General features: G+C 46.3%; 2 protein-coding genes across 2 annotated transcripts in view; both read right to left on the bottom strand.

Annotated features, from left to right (window-relative positions):
- Nucleotides 1-24: 24 nt before the first annotated feature.
- CCDC166 (coiled-coil domain containing 166) lies at nucleotides 25-9,485 on the bottom strand. Its single transcript, XM_040430938.1, has 2 exons — nucleotides 9,371-9,485; nucleotides 25-2,040 (listed from the first exon to the last, which is right to left on the bottom strand). Exon 2 carries the CDS (start codon nucleotides 2,038-2,040, stop codon nucleotides 1,174-1,176), a length of 867 nt encoding a protein of 288 aa, XP_040286872.1. The 5' UTR covers nucleotides 9,371-9,485; the 3' UTR covers nucleotides 25-1,173.
- A 5,904-nt stretch (nucleotides 9,486-15,389) lies between these two features.
- Nucleotides 15,390-15,493, bottom strand: part of LOC120999889 (tyrosine-protein kinase SRK2-like) — a 40,798-nt gene continuing 40,694 nt past the window's right edge. The window contains exon 11 of the transcript XR_005778671.1: nucleotides 15,390-15,493. The gene's annotated coding sequence lies outside the window, so the exon portion shown is untranslated.

Consider the following 15,493-nt stretch of genomic DNA (forward strand, 5'->3'; position numbering starts at 1 on the left):
ACAACGCTCATAGCTGAAGACCATCAGAAGAACCTTTATTTCAATTTGACAAATCTGGGGGTTACAGTGTAGAGGTGGGGGAAAGATAATTACAGATGAAACATGGACAAAGCACAACTGGTGGGTGGGATCTGCCGCCACAACACGAACGTGTATGGATGTGTGGGACGAGCGGACACAGTGGGCGGTGATGAGTCTCTGGGTGGTGACCGTATAAAGCATATACAGTATTGTCCTCTGGTAGAAGCAGCCATGTGCTGAGACATGTGGTACACTGGGGCATCAAGGACACAGAGATGAAGACCGTGTAAGTGACCTGTGAAGTGTATTTTGCTAAATAAACATGTCCTCTGCTCTCGAGGGTCTGACTATTGATTTTTCACTGAATTATAACCACAAGGGGCGCTGCGTGACACTTTTCATCTCTTATCACCTGACAGGTTTAGCCATCAGCCACTCATATGAGGATGGAGTTAGTTTGGAGATGTGGCCATTGAGGGTTTGAGTGTTAAAAATGTTCCTCAGGTGTCAACACCTGGAGATATGAGCTGGTCACAGGATGGACCTCATAGGAAAGCACTGAGGTTGTGGTAGTCCTACAGTCACATGCGACCAACAGTTGCTGATGATTGTCAGCGACCTCGGTGATCGTTGCGTCCAGTCCCATAAGTAGTCACATCATGGCCGGAGCAGAGTTTCTCCTGTCCATGGAGATTTGCTCCTCCTGATTTTCGTAGTGGGTCACTAAGATGATTGCAACGAAGGGTCCGGTGGTTTGAGTCAACACACGAGTGAATAGTCCTCTATGAGGCCTGTATATGTGTTCATGAGATGATTATGACATGGGCATTCCTGGTTATGGCACAGTTGACCGTAGACAGTACGCAGCCCTGAACTCTGCACCTACAGACATAGGTTCCCTCAAGTATATCTCCACACAGGGAGAGGGGTGAGTGCAGTGACTGTGGAGGACTAACCAAGGGAGGGTTGACAATGAGCCTCATGTGATTAGATACATACAGAGACTTTTCTACTGATGACCAAGTTCCTGGCCAAATGAACCAATATGGCTGGTGGGAATCCTCATGATACGATGTATCTAGGAGGTGTTCCTCATGTAGATATTCTAGACTGGTAGTCAGGGAAGCAAATCCTCTCACTTCATGAAAGTTTTCAAGGAGTTGGGAGGATGGCCGCCATCTTTAGCTTTCTCTGAATGTTCCCCACCTCGTCTCGGCATTGCTGCTCCCTCAGCAACTCCTTGTTCTTTTCTTCAAGCCTATTCTTCTGGACTTGCAGGAGTCGGTATTGATGGATGAGATCAAGCAGCTCTTGTCTCAGGCTCTGGTTTTCCTCCTTGACCTTGGTGCTTACCTCCTGAAGAGCCTTCTTGGCCTCCTCCTGGGCCTTCTGGCTCAGTTGGCTGAGCTGCTCCTTAGAGTTCTGTTGACACTGGGTCTTTTCACGCAGGAAGGCGCTCTTCACCCTCAGCATGGCCTCGGCGTGCTTCCCCCGTTGGGCCATGACTTCATCCTCCAGACGTTTGATGAGGGAGACCTGCTCCTTCTGAAGATCTCTAGTGGGTTCCAGTTCTTCCAGCTTCTTCCTCAGGTTGGCGAGTTCGGCTTCTCTCCGGAGAAGGAGGTCCCTCAGATTCTTTTCTTCAGCAGAGAATTTGGACTCGAGTTCTTGTTTCTGGTGCTGGATGTTCTGCAGCTCGCGCTGGTTCTGGTCGTTCAGGCTAATGATGACGTCCTGGCGTCGCTGGCTCCTCTTGCTCATGTACAGCAGGTACTCCTGGCTCTCCACCCGCACCCTCTCCGACTCTTCTTGAAGGAACTCATTCTCCCTCCGTAGCTGCTCCAGCCGTAGTCTCAGTCCCTCCTGCTCGGCCACCAGCTGGTTGTGTTCATCCTGCAGCTGGGCCTCCTGTTCGCTCACCACCACCTCCTTCTCCTCAGATCCCTCCTCAGCCTGCACCGAGGCCGCACCTCCGGGCGAGCGGGGCACCGTTCCTGGAGACTTCTTCTTAGGTGGCATCTGTAAAGATGAAAGACAGGACTGAGGTGAGATATCAGCACCTACAACCGTGCCATCATCCTGATATAATAACTGCAGCTCTGGAAGTGACTGGAGTATAAACACGATGTAAATGTATGATCGTGACTGGAGTATAGACACAATGTAAATGTATGATAGAGACTGCAGCTGTGGTAGTGACTGGAGTATGGACACGATGTAAAAGTATTATAGTGACTGCAGCTCTGGTAGTGACTAGAGTATAGACACGATGTAAATGTATGATAGAGACTGCAGCTGTGGTAGTGACTGGAGTATAGACACAATGTAAATGTATGATAGAGACTGCAGCTCTGGTAGTGACTGGAGTATAGACACGATGTAAAAGTATGATAGAGATTGCAGCTCTGGTAGTGACTGGAGTATAGACACGATGTAAATGTATGATAGAGACTGCAGCTCTGGTAGTGAATGGAGTATAGACACGATGTAACTGTATGATAGTGACAGCAGCTCTGGTAGTGATTGGAGTATAGACACGATGTAAAAGTATTACAGTGACTGCAGCTCTGGAAGTGACTGGAGTATAGACACGATGTAAAAGTATTACAGTGACTGCAGCTCTGGAAGTGACTGGAGTATAGACACGATGTAAAAGTATTACAGTGACTGCAGCTCTGGAAGTGACTGGAGTATAGACACAATGTAACTGTATGATAGTGACTGCAGCTCTGGTAGTGATTGGAGTATAGACACGATGTAAATGTATGATAGTGACGGCAGCTCTGGAGGTGACTGGAGTATAGACACGATGAAAATGTATGATAGAGACTGCAGCTCTGGAAGTGACTGGAGTATAGTCACGATGTAAATGTATGATAGAGACTGCAGCTCTGGTAGTGATTGGAGTATAGACACAATGTAAATGTATGATAGTGACTGCAGCTCTGGACGTGACTGGAGTATAGACACAATGTAAATGTATGATAGAGACTGCAGCTCTGGAAGTGACTGGAGTATAGACACGATGTAAAAGTATTACAGTGACTGCAGCTCTGGAAGTGACTGGAGTATAGACACGATGTAAAAGTATTACAGTGACTGCAGCTCTGGAAGTGACTGGAGTATAGACACGATGTAAAAGTATTACAGTGACTGCAGCTCTGGAAGTGACTGGAGTATAGACACAATGTAACTGTATGATAGTGACTGCAGCTCTGGTAGTGAATGGAGTATAGTCACGATGTAAATGTATGATAGTGACTGCAGCTCTGGTAGTGATTGGAGTTTAGACATGATGTAAATGTATGATAGTGACTGCAGCTCTGATAGTGACTGGAGTATAGACACGATGTAAAAGTATTACAGTGACTGCAGCTCTGGAAGTGACTGGAGTATAGACACAATGTAAATGTATGATAGAAACTGCAGCTCTGGAAGTGACTGGAGTATAGACATGATGTAAATGTATGATAGTGACTGCAGCTCTGGTAGTGACTGGAGTATAGACACAATGTAAATGTATGATAGAGACTGCAGCTCTGGTAGTGACTGGAGTATAGACACGATGTAAAAGTATTACAGTGACTGCAGCTCTGGAAGTGACTGGAGTATAGACACGATGTAAATGTATGATAGTGACTGCAGCTCTGGACGTGACTGGAGTATAGACACAATGTAAATGTATGATAGTGACTGCAGCTCTGGAAGTGACTGGAGTATAGACACGATGTAAATGTATGATAGTGACTGCAGCTCTGGACGTGACTGGAGTATAGACACGATGTAAATGTATTACAGTGACTGCAGCTCTGGAAGTGACTGGAGTATAGACACGATGTAAAAGTATTACAGTGACTGCAGCTCTGGAAGTGACTGGAGTATAGACACGATGTAACTGTATGATAGTGACTGCAGCTCTGGTAGTGATTGGAGTATAGACATGATGTAAATGTATTATAGTGACTGCAGCTCTGGTAGTGACTGGAGTATAGACATGATGTAAATGTATGATAGAGACTGCAGCTCTGGTAGTGACTGGAGTATAGACACGATGTAAATGTATCATAGTGACTGCAGCTCTGGTAGTGACTGGAGTATAGTCACGATGTAAATGTATGATAGAGACTGCAGCTCTGGTAGTGACTGGAGTATAGACACGATGTAAAAGTATTATAGTGACTGCAGCTCTGGAGGTGACTGGAGTATAGACACAATGTAAATGTATGATAGTGACTGCAGCTGTGGAAGTGACTGGAGTATAGACACGATGTAAATGTATGATAGAGACTGCAGCTCTGGTAGTGACTGGAGTATAGACACGATGTAAATGTATTATAGTGACTGCAGCTCTGGTAGTGATTGGAGTATAGACACGATGTAAACGTATTATAGTGACTGCAGCTCTGGTAGTGACTGGAGTATAGTCACGATGTAAATGTATGATAGTGACTGCAGCTCTGGTAGTGACTGGAGTATAGTCACGATGTAAATGTATGATAGTGACTGCAGCTCTGGTAGTGACTGGAGTATAGACACGATGTAAATGTATTATAGTGACTGCAGCTCTGGTAGTGACTGGAGTATAGTCACGATGTAAATGTATGATAGAGACTGCAGCTCTGGTAGTGATTGGAGTATAGACACGATGTAAAAGTATTATAGTGACTGCAGCTCTGGAGGTGACTGGAGTATAGACACGATGTAAATGTATGATAGAGACTGCAGCTGTGGAAGTGACTGGAGTATAGACACGATGTAAATGTATGATAGAGACTGCAGCTCTGGTAGTGACTGGAGTATAGACACGATGTAAATGTATTATAGTGACTGCAGCTCTGGTAGTGATTGGAGTATAGACACGATGTAAACGTATTATAGTGACTGCAGCTCTGGTAGTGACTGGAGTATAGTCACGATGTAAATGTATGATAGTGACTGCAGCTCTGGTAGTGACTGGAGTATAGTCACGATGTAAATGTATGATAGTGACTGCAGCTCTGGTAGTGATTGGAGTATAGACACGATGTAAATGTATTATAGTGACTGCAGCTCTGGAAGTGACTGGAGTATAGACATGATGTAAATGTATCATAGTGACTGCAGCTCTGGTAGTGACTGGAGTATAGTCACGATGTAAATGTATGATAGAGACTGCAGCTCTGGTAGTGATTGGAGTATAGACACGATGTAAAAGTATTATAGTGACTGCAGCTCTGGAGGTGACTGGAGTATAGACACAATGTAAATGTATGATAGTGACTGCAGCTGTGGAAGTGACTGGAGTATAGACACGATGTAAATGTATGATAGAGACTGCAGCTCTGGTAGTGACTGGAGTATAGACACGATGTAAATGTATTATAGTGACTGCAGCTCTGGTAGTGATTGGAGTATAGACACGATGTAAACGTATTATAGTGACTGCAGCTCTGGTAGTGACTGGAGTATAGTCACGATGTAAATGTATGATAGTGACTGCAGCTCTGGTAGTGACTGGAGTATAGTCACGATGTAAATGTATGATAGTGACTGCAGCTCTGGTAGTGACTGGAGTATAGACACGATGTAAATGTATTATAGTGACTGCAGCTCTGGTAGTGACTGGAGTATAGTCACGATGTAAATGTATTATAGTGACTGCAGCTCTGGTAGTGACTGGAGTATAGTCACGATGTAAATGTATGATAGAGACTGCAGCTCTGGTAGTGATTGGAGTATAGACACGATGTAAAAGTATTATAGTGACTGCAGCTCTGGAGGTGACTGGAGTATAGACACGATGTAAATGTATGATAGAGACTGCAGCTGTGGAAGTGACTGGAGTATAGACACGATGTAAATGTATGATAGAGACTGCAGCTCTGGTAGTGACTGGAGTATAGACACGATGTAAATGTATTATAGTGACTGCAGCTCTGGTAGTGATTGGAGTATAGACACGATGTAAACGTATTATAGTGACTGCAGCTCTGGTAGTGACTGGAGTATAGTCACGATGTAAATGTATGATAGTGACTGCAGCTCTGGTAGTGATTGGAGTATAGACACGATGTAAATGTATTATAGTGACTGCAGCTCTGGAAGTGACTGGAGTATAGACATGATGTAAATGTATCATAGTGACTGCAGCTCTGGTAGTGACTGGAGTATAGTCACGATGTAAATGTATGATAGAGACTGCAGCTCTGGTAGTGATTGGAGTATAGACACGATGTAAAAGTATTATAGTGACTGCAGCTCTGGAGGTGACTGGAGTATAGACACAATGTAAATGTATGATAGTGACTGCAGCTGTGGAAGTGACTGGAGTATAGACACGATGTAAATGTATGATAGAGACTGCAGCTCTGGTAGTGACTGGAGTATAGACACGATGTAAATGTATTATAGTGACTGCAGCTCTGGTAGTGATTGGAGTATAGACACGATGTAAACGTATTATAGTGACTGCAGCTCTGGTAGTGACTGGAGTATAGTCACGATGTAAATGTATGATAGTGACTGCAGCTCTGGTAGTGACTGGAGTATAGTCACGATGTAAATGTATGATAGTGACTGCAGCTCTGGTAGTGACTGGAGTATAGACACGATGTAAATGTATTATAGTGACTGCAGCTCTGGTAGTGACTGGAGTATAGTCACGATGTAAATGTATGATAGAGACTGCAGCTCTGGTAGTGATTGGAGTATAGACACGATGTAAAAGTATTATAGTGACTGCAGCTCTGGAGGTGACTGGAGTATAGACACGATGTAAATGTATGATAGAGACTGCAGCTGTGGAAGTGACTGGAGTATAGACACGATGTAAATGTATTATAGTGACTGCAGCTCTGGAGGTGACTGGAGTATAGACACGATGTAAAAGTATTATAGTGACTGCAGCTCTGGTAGTGATTGGAGTATAGACACAATGTAAATGTATGATAGTGACTGCAGCTCTGGTAGTGACTGGAGTATAGACATGATGTAAATGTATGATAGTGACTGCAGCTCTGGTAGTGATTGGAGTATAGACACAATGTAAATGTATCATAGTGACTGCAGCTCTGGTAGTGACTGGAGTATAGACACGATGTAAATGTATTATAGTGACTGCAGCTCTGGTAGTGACTGGAGTATAGACATGATGTAAAAGTATTATAGTGACTGCAGCTCTGGAAGTGACTGGAGTATAGACACAATGTAAAAGTATTACAGTGACTGCAGCTCTGGAGGTGACTGGAGTATAGACACGATGTAAATGTATGATAGTGACTGCAGCTCTGGAAGTGACTGGAGTATAGACACAATGTAAAAGTATTACAGTGACTGCAGCTCTGGAAGTGACTGGAGTATAGACACGATGTAAATGTATGATAGTGACTGCAGCTCTGGTAGTGACTGGAGTATAGTCACGATGTAAATGTATGATAGTGACTGCAGCTCTGGTAGTGACTGGAGTATAGACACGATGTAAATGTATGATAGAGACTGCAGCTCTGGTAGTGATTGGAGTATAGACACAATGTAAATGTATCATAGTGACTGCAGCTCTGGTAGTGACTGGAGTATAGACACGATGTAAATGTATTATAGTGACTGCAGCTCTGGTAGTGACTGGAGTATAGACATGATGTAAAAGTATTATAGTGACTGCAGCTCTGGAAGTGACTGGAGTATAGACACAATGTAAAAGTATTACAGTGACTGCAGCTCTGGAAGTGACTGGAGTATAGACACGATGTAAATGTATGATAGTGACTGCAGCTCTGGTAGTGACTGGAGTATAGTCACGATGTAAATGTATGATAGTGACTGCAGCTCTGGTAGTGACTGGAGTATAGACACGATGTAAATGTATGATAGAGACTGCAGCTCTGGTAGTGATTGGAGTATAGACACAATGTAAATGTATCATAGTGACTGCAGCTCTGGTAGTGACTGGAGTATAGACACGATGTAAATGTATTATAGTGACTGCAGCTCTGGTAGTGACTGGAGTATAGACATGATGTAAAAGTATTATAGTGACTGCAGCTCTGGTAGTGACTGGAGTATAGACATGATGTAAATGTATGATAGTGACTGCAGCTCTGGTAGTGACTGGAGTATAGTCACGATGTAAATGTATGATAGTGACTGCAGCTCTGGTAGTGATTGGAGTATAGACACAATGTAAATGTATGATAGTGACTGCAGCTCTGGTAGTGACTGGAGTATAGACATGATGTAAATGTATGATAGTGACTGCAGCTCTGGTAGTGATTGGAGTATAGACACAATGTAAATGTATGATAGTGACTGCAGCTCTGGTAGTGACTGGAGTATAGTCACGATGTAAATGTATGATAGAGACTGCAGCTCTGGTAGTGATTGGAGTATAGACACAATGTAAATGTATGATAGTGACTGCAGCTCTGGTAGTGACTGGAGTATAGACACGATGTAAATGTATGATAGAGACTGCAGCTCTGGTAGTGATTGGAGTATAGACACGATGTAAATGTATTATAGTGACTGCAGCTCTGGTAGTGACTGGAGTATAGACACGATGTAAATGTATTATAGTGACTGCAGCTCTGGTAGTGACTGGAGTATAGACATGATGTAAAAGTATTATAGTGACTGCAGCTCTGGAAGTGACTGGAGTATAGACACGAAGAAAATGTATGATAGAGACTGCAGCTCTGGTAGTGACTGGAGTATAGACACAATGTAAATGTATTATAGTGACTGCAGCTCTGGTAGTGACTGGAGTATAGACACAATGTAAATGTATGATAGAGATTGCAGCTCTGGTAGTGACTGGAGTATAGTCACGATGTAAATGTATGATAGAGACTGCAGCTCTGGTAGTGATTGGAGTATAGACACGATGTAAATGTATGATAGAGACTGCAGCTCTGGTAGTGACTGGAGTATAGACACAATGTAAATGTATGATAGAGATTGCAGCTCTGGTAGTGACTGGAGTATAGTCACGATGTAAATGTATGATAGAGACTGCAGCTCTGGTAGTGATTGGAGTATAGACACGATGTAACTGTATGATAGAAACTGCAGCTCTGGAAGTGACTGGAGTATAGACACAATGTAAATGTATTACAGTGACTGCAGCTCTGGAAGTGACTGGAGTATAGACACAATGTAAATGTATTACAGTGACTGCAGCTCTGGTAGTGACTGGAGTATAGACACAATGTAAATGTATTACAGTGACTGCAGCTCTGGTAGTGACTGGAGTATAGACACAATGTAAATGTATTACAGTGACTGCAGCTCTGGTAGTGACTGGAGTATAGACACAATGTGCAGATATGATCGAGACTGCAGCTCTGGAAGTGACTGGAGTATAGACATGAAATACCTGCAGTACAGTTTGCGGCTGTGGCAGTGACTGGAGTATAACGGATACTAGAGCTCAGGATCAGTACACGGCTGTCGGTGCTCGGTGCTCGACTACTCTGCTCTGGCTCCGGTCGCTCTCTGCCTTCTCCACGATTTGCCGTCTCCATGGTAACTGTACACACTGGCCGCACTCTGGCTGTGGAGCGGAGACCTCTAGTGGCGGGCGGAGGAACAGCAGCCGCTTTATTAGGCAGTGGTCGGTATTTTCTGCAGTTTTCGGTTCGCCGGTGGTCACGTGGTCAGAAAAAGATTCGTCTTATTTACTCTTGTAATCAAAGGACCGAATAATCTGCCAATCACAGGACCGGAGAATCTACCGATCACAGGACCGGAGAATCTACCGATCACAGGACCGGAGAATCTGCCAATCACAGGACCGGAGAATCTGCCAATCACAGGACAGGAGAATCTACCGATCACAGGACAGGAGAATCTACCGATCACAGGACAGGAGAATCTACCGATCACAGGACAGGAGAATCTACCGATCACAGGACGGGAGAATCTGCCGATCACAGGACCGGAGAATCTACCGATCACAGGACCGGAGAATCTGCCAATCACAGGACGGGAGAATCTACCGATCACAGGACCGGAGAATCTACCGATCACAGGACCGGAGAATCTACCGATCACAGGACAGGAGAATCTACCGATCACACAGGACCGGAGAATCTGCCAATCACAGGACCGTAGAATCTACCGATCACAGGACCGGAGAATCTACCGATCACAGGACCGGAGAATCTACCGATCACAGGACCGGAGAATCTACCGATCACAGGACCGGAGAATCTACCGATCACAGGACCGGAGAATCTGCCAATCACAGGACCGGAGAATCTACCGATCACAGGACCAGAGAATCTACCGATCACAGGACGGGAGAATCTACCGATCACAGGACCGGAGAATCTACTGATCACAGGACCGTAGAATCTGCCTATTAGAGGACGGGAGAATCTACCGATCACAGGACCGGAGAATCTGCCAATCACAGGACGGGAGAATCTGCCGATCACAGGACCGGAGAATCTGCCAATCACAGGACCGGAGAATCTGCCAATCACAGGACGGGAGAATCTGCCAATCACAGGACGGGAGAATCTGCCAATCACAGGACGGGAGAATCTGCCAATCACAGGACGGGAGAATCTGCCAATCACAGGACGGGAGAATCTGCCAATCACAGGACGGGAGATTCTGCCAATCACAGGACGGGAGAATCTGCCAATCACAGGACGGGAGAATCTACCGATCACAGGACGGGAGAATCTACCAATCACAGGACGGGAGAATCTGCCAATCACAGGACGGGAGAATCTGCCAATCACAGGACGGGAGAATCTGCCAATCACAGGACGGGAGATTCTGCCAATCACAGGACGGGAGAATCTGCCAATCACAGGACGGGAGATTCTGCCAATCACAGGACGGGAGAATCTGCCAATCACAGGACGGGAGAATCTGCCAATCACAGGACGGGAGATTCTGCCAATCACAGGACCGGAGAATCTACCAATCACAGGACGGGAGAATCTACCGATCACAGGACCGGAGAATCTACCAATCACAGGACAGGAGAATCTACCGATCACAGGACCGGAGAATCTGCCAAACACAGGACGGGAGAATCTGCCAATCACAGGACCGGAGAATCTACCGATCACAGGACGGGAGAATCTGCCAATCACAGGACGGGAGAATCTGCCAATCACAGGACGGGAGAATCTGCCAATCACAGGACCGGAGAATCTGCCAATCACAGGACGGGAGAATCTGCCAATCACAGGACGGGAGAATCTGCCAATCACAGGACGGGAGAATCTGCCAATCACAGGACGGGAGAATCTGCCAATCACAGGACGGGAGAATCTGCCAATCACAGGACGGGAGATTCTGCCAATCACAGGACGGGAGAATCTGCCAATCACAGGACGGGAGAATCTACCGATCACAGGACGGGAGAATCTACCAATCACAGGACGGGAGAATCTGCCAATCACAGGACGGGAGAATCTGCCAATCACAGGACGGGAGAATCTGCCAATCACAGGACGGGAGATTCTGCCAATCACAGGACGGGAGAATCTGCCAATCACAGGACGGGAGATTCTGCCAATCACAGGACGGGAGAATCTGCCAATCACAGGACGGGAGAATCTGCCAATCACAGGACGGGAGATTCTGCCAATCACAGGACCGGAGAATCTACCAATCACAGGACGGGAGAATCTACCGATCACAGGACCGGAGAATCTACCAATCACAGGACAGGAGAATCTACCGATCACAGGACCGGAGAATCTGCCAAACACAGGACGGGAGAATCTGCCAATCACAGGACCGGAGAATCTACCGATCACAGGACGGGAGAATCTGCCAATCACAGGACTATTGACAATTATACGGTCAGTGTACGGAGGTGTTAGGAGTCTGATATGGTATACCATGCTCCCAATTATTAAAGCACACCCCTTACACAAGCCACTAGTCCACTCCACCACTTATTCACCTCACCATAGATCCACCCCACCACTCATCAGTCCATCTCACCACTCATCAGTCCATCACATCACTCATCAGTCCATCCCATCACTCATCAGTCCATCACATCACTCATCAGTCCACCTCATCACTCATCAGTCCATCTCATCACTCATCAGTCCACCTCACCACTCATCAGTCCATCACATCACTCATCAGTCCATCACATCACTCATCAGTCCATCTCATCAGTCCACCTCATCACTCATCAGTCCACCTCACCACTCATCAGTCCACCTCACCACTCATCAGTCCACCCCACCACTCATCAGTCCATCACATCACTCATCAGTCCATCTCACCACTCATCAGTCCACCCCACCACTCATCAGTCCACCCCACCACTCATCAGTCCACCCCACCACTCATCAGTCCATCACATCACTCATCAGTCCATCTCACCACTCATCAGTCCACCCCACCACTCATCAGTCCACCCCACCACTCATCAGTCCATCACATCACTCATCAGTCCACCCCACCACTCATCAGTCCACCTCATCACTCATCAGTCCATCTCATCACTCATCAGTCCATCTCATCACTCCACCCCACCACTCACTAGTCCATCTCATCACTCATCAGTCCATCTCATCACTCATCAGTCCACCTCACCACTCATCAGTCCACCTCATCACTCATCAGTCCATCTCACCACTCATCAGTCCATCTCACCACTCATCAGTCCACCCCACCACTCATCAGTCCATCACATCACTCATCAGTCCATCTCATCACTCATCAGTCCACCTCATCACTCATCAGTCCATCTCACCACTCATCAGTCCATCTCACCACTCATCAGTCCACCCCACCACTCATCAGTCCATCACATCACTCATCAGTCCATCTCATCACTCATCAGTCCACCCCACCACTCATCAGTCCATCTCATCACTCATCAGTCCATCTCATCACTCATCAGTCCACCCCACCACTCACTAGTCCATCTCATCACTCATCAGTCCATCTCATCACTCATCAGTCCATCTCATCACTCATCAGTCCATCTCACCACTCATCAGTCCACCCCACCACTCATCAGTCCATCACATCACTCATCAGTCCATCTCACCACTCATCAGTCCACCTCACCACTCATCAGTCCACCTCACCACTCATCAGTCCACCTCACCACTCATCAGTCCACCTCACCACTCATCAGTCCACCCCACCACTCATCAGTCCATCACATCACTCATCAGTCCATCTCATCACTCATCAGTCCATCTCACCACTCATCAGTCCACCCCACCCCACCACTCATCAGTCCATCACATCACTCATCAGTCCATCTCATCACTCATCAGTCCATCTCATCACTCATCAGTCCACCCCACCACTCACTAGTCCACCTCATCAGTCCATCACATCACTCATCAGTCCATCTCATCACTCATCAGTCCACCCCACCACTCATCAGTCCATCTCATCACTCATCAGTCCATCTCATCACTCATCAGTCCACCCCACCACTCACTAGTCCATCTCATCACTCATCAGTCCATCTCATCACTCATCAGTCCATCTCATCACTCATCAGTCCATCTCACCACTCATCAGTCCACCCCACCACTCATCAGTCCATCACATCACTCATCAGTCCATCTCACCACTCATCAGTCCACCTCACCACTCATCAGTCCACCTCACCACTCATCAGTCCACCTCACCACTCATCAGTCCACCTCACCACTCATCAGTCCACCCCACCACTCATCAGTCCATCACATCACTCATCAGTCCATCTCATCACTCATCAGTCCATCTCACCACTCATCAGTCCACCCCACCCCACCACTCATCAGTCCATCACATCACTCATCAGTCCATCTCATCACTCATCAGTCCATCTCATCACTCATCAGTCCACCCCACCACTCACTAGTCCACCTCATCAGTCCATCACATCACTCATCAGTCCAGTCCATCTCATCACTCACCAGTCCACCTCATCACTCATCAGTCCACCCCACCACTCACCAGTCCACCTCACCACTCATCAGTCCACCTCATCACTCATCAGTCCACCTCATCACTCATCAGTCCATCTCATCACTCATCAGTCCATCTCATCACTCATCAGTCCATCTCATCACTCATCAGTCCATCTCATCACTCATCAGTCCATCTCATCACTCATCAGTCCATCTCATCACTCATCAGTCCATCTCATCACTCATCAGTCCATCGCATCACTCATCAGTCCACCCCACCACTCATCAGTCCACCTCACCACTCATCAGTCCACCTCATCACTCATCAGTCCATCACATCACTCCACCCCACCACTCACTAGTCCATATCATCACTCATCAGTCCATCTCATCACTCATCAGTCCACCTCACCACTCATCAGTCCATCTCACCACTCAACCTCATCACTCATCAGTCCATCTCATCACTCATCAGTCCATCTCATCACTCATCAGTCCACCTCACCACTCATCAGTCCATCTCATCACTCATCAGTCCACCCCACCACTCACTAGTCCATCTCATCACTCATCAGTCCACCTCACCACTCATCAGTAGTGTGAGCGTGAATATTCGAATTACGAATATTTATCTCGAATATCGCAACTTTGAGAATTTGCAAATATTTTAAATATAGTGCTATATATTTGTTTTTTAGAATATTTGTAATTTTTTTCCATCTTAAGTGAACAGTCATTGTCCCACAAGGAACTTAAGCACGGAGGATTCATGACTTCAGATGGAAAAAAATTACGAATATTCGAAAAAACTAATATATAGCACTACATTCTATAGTGTTATATATTCGTTTTAGACCCACTTTCATTACGCGATTTTTACATTGCAGATTTTTCGCAATCGCGAAATAATCTCGAATACGAATATTCGGGAATATGTGATGAATATTCTACCACATATTCGCAAAATATCGCAAATTCGAATATGGGACCTGCCGCTTATCACCACTCACCAGTCCATCTCACCACTCACCAGTCCATCTCACCACTCATCAGTCCATCTCACCACTCACCAGTCCATCTCACCACTCATCAGTCCATCACATCACTCATCAGTCCATCTCACCACTCACCAGTCCATCTCACCACTCATCAGTCCATCTCACTACTCACCAGTCCATCTCACCACTCACCAGTCCATCTCACCACTCATCCGTCCACCTCACTACTCATCAGTCCACCTCACCACTTATCGATCCACCTCTCCACTCATCAGTCCACCTCACCACTCATCCGTCCATCTCACTACTCATCAGTCCACCTCACCACTTATCGATCCACCTCTCCACTCATCAGTCCACCTCACCACACATCCGTCCACCCCACCACTTACCAGTCCATCTCACCACTCATCAGTCCACCCCACCACTTACCAGTCCACCTCACCACTTATCGATCCATCCCACCACTAATTAGTCCACCTCACCACTCATCAGTCCACCTCACCACTCATCAGTCCACCTCACCACTCATCAGTCCACCTCACCACTCATCAGTCCACCTCACCACTCATCCGTCCACCTCACCACTCATCGATCCAC

The sequence above is a fragment of the Bufo bufo genome, chromosome 4 (genome assembly GCF_905171765.1).
Source record: "Bufo bufo chromosome 4, aBufBuf1.1, whole genome shotgun sequence".
Classification (NCBI taxonomy): domain Eukaryota; kingdom Metazoa; phylum Chordata; class Amphibia; order Anura; family Bufonidae; genus Bufo; species Bufo bufo.

Coding starts and splice junctions, on each gene's coding strand:
- CCDC166 (XM_040430938.1), bottom strand. CDS start 2,040: ATGCCACCTAAGAAGAAGTCTCCAGGAACGGTGCCCCGCTCGCCCGGA.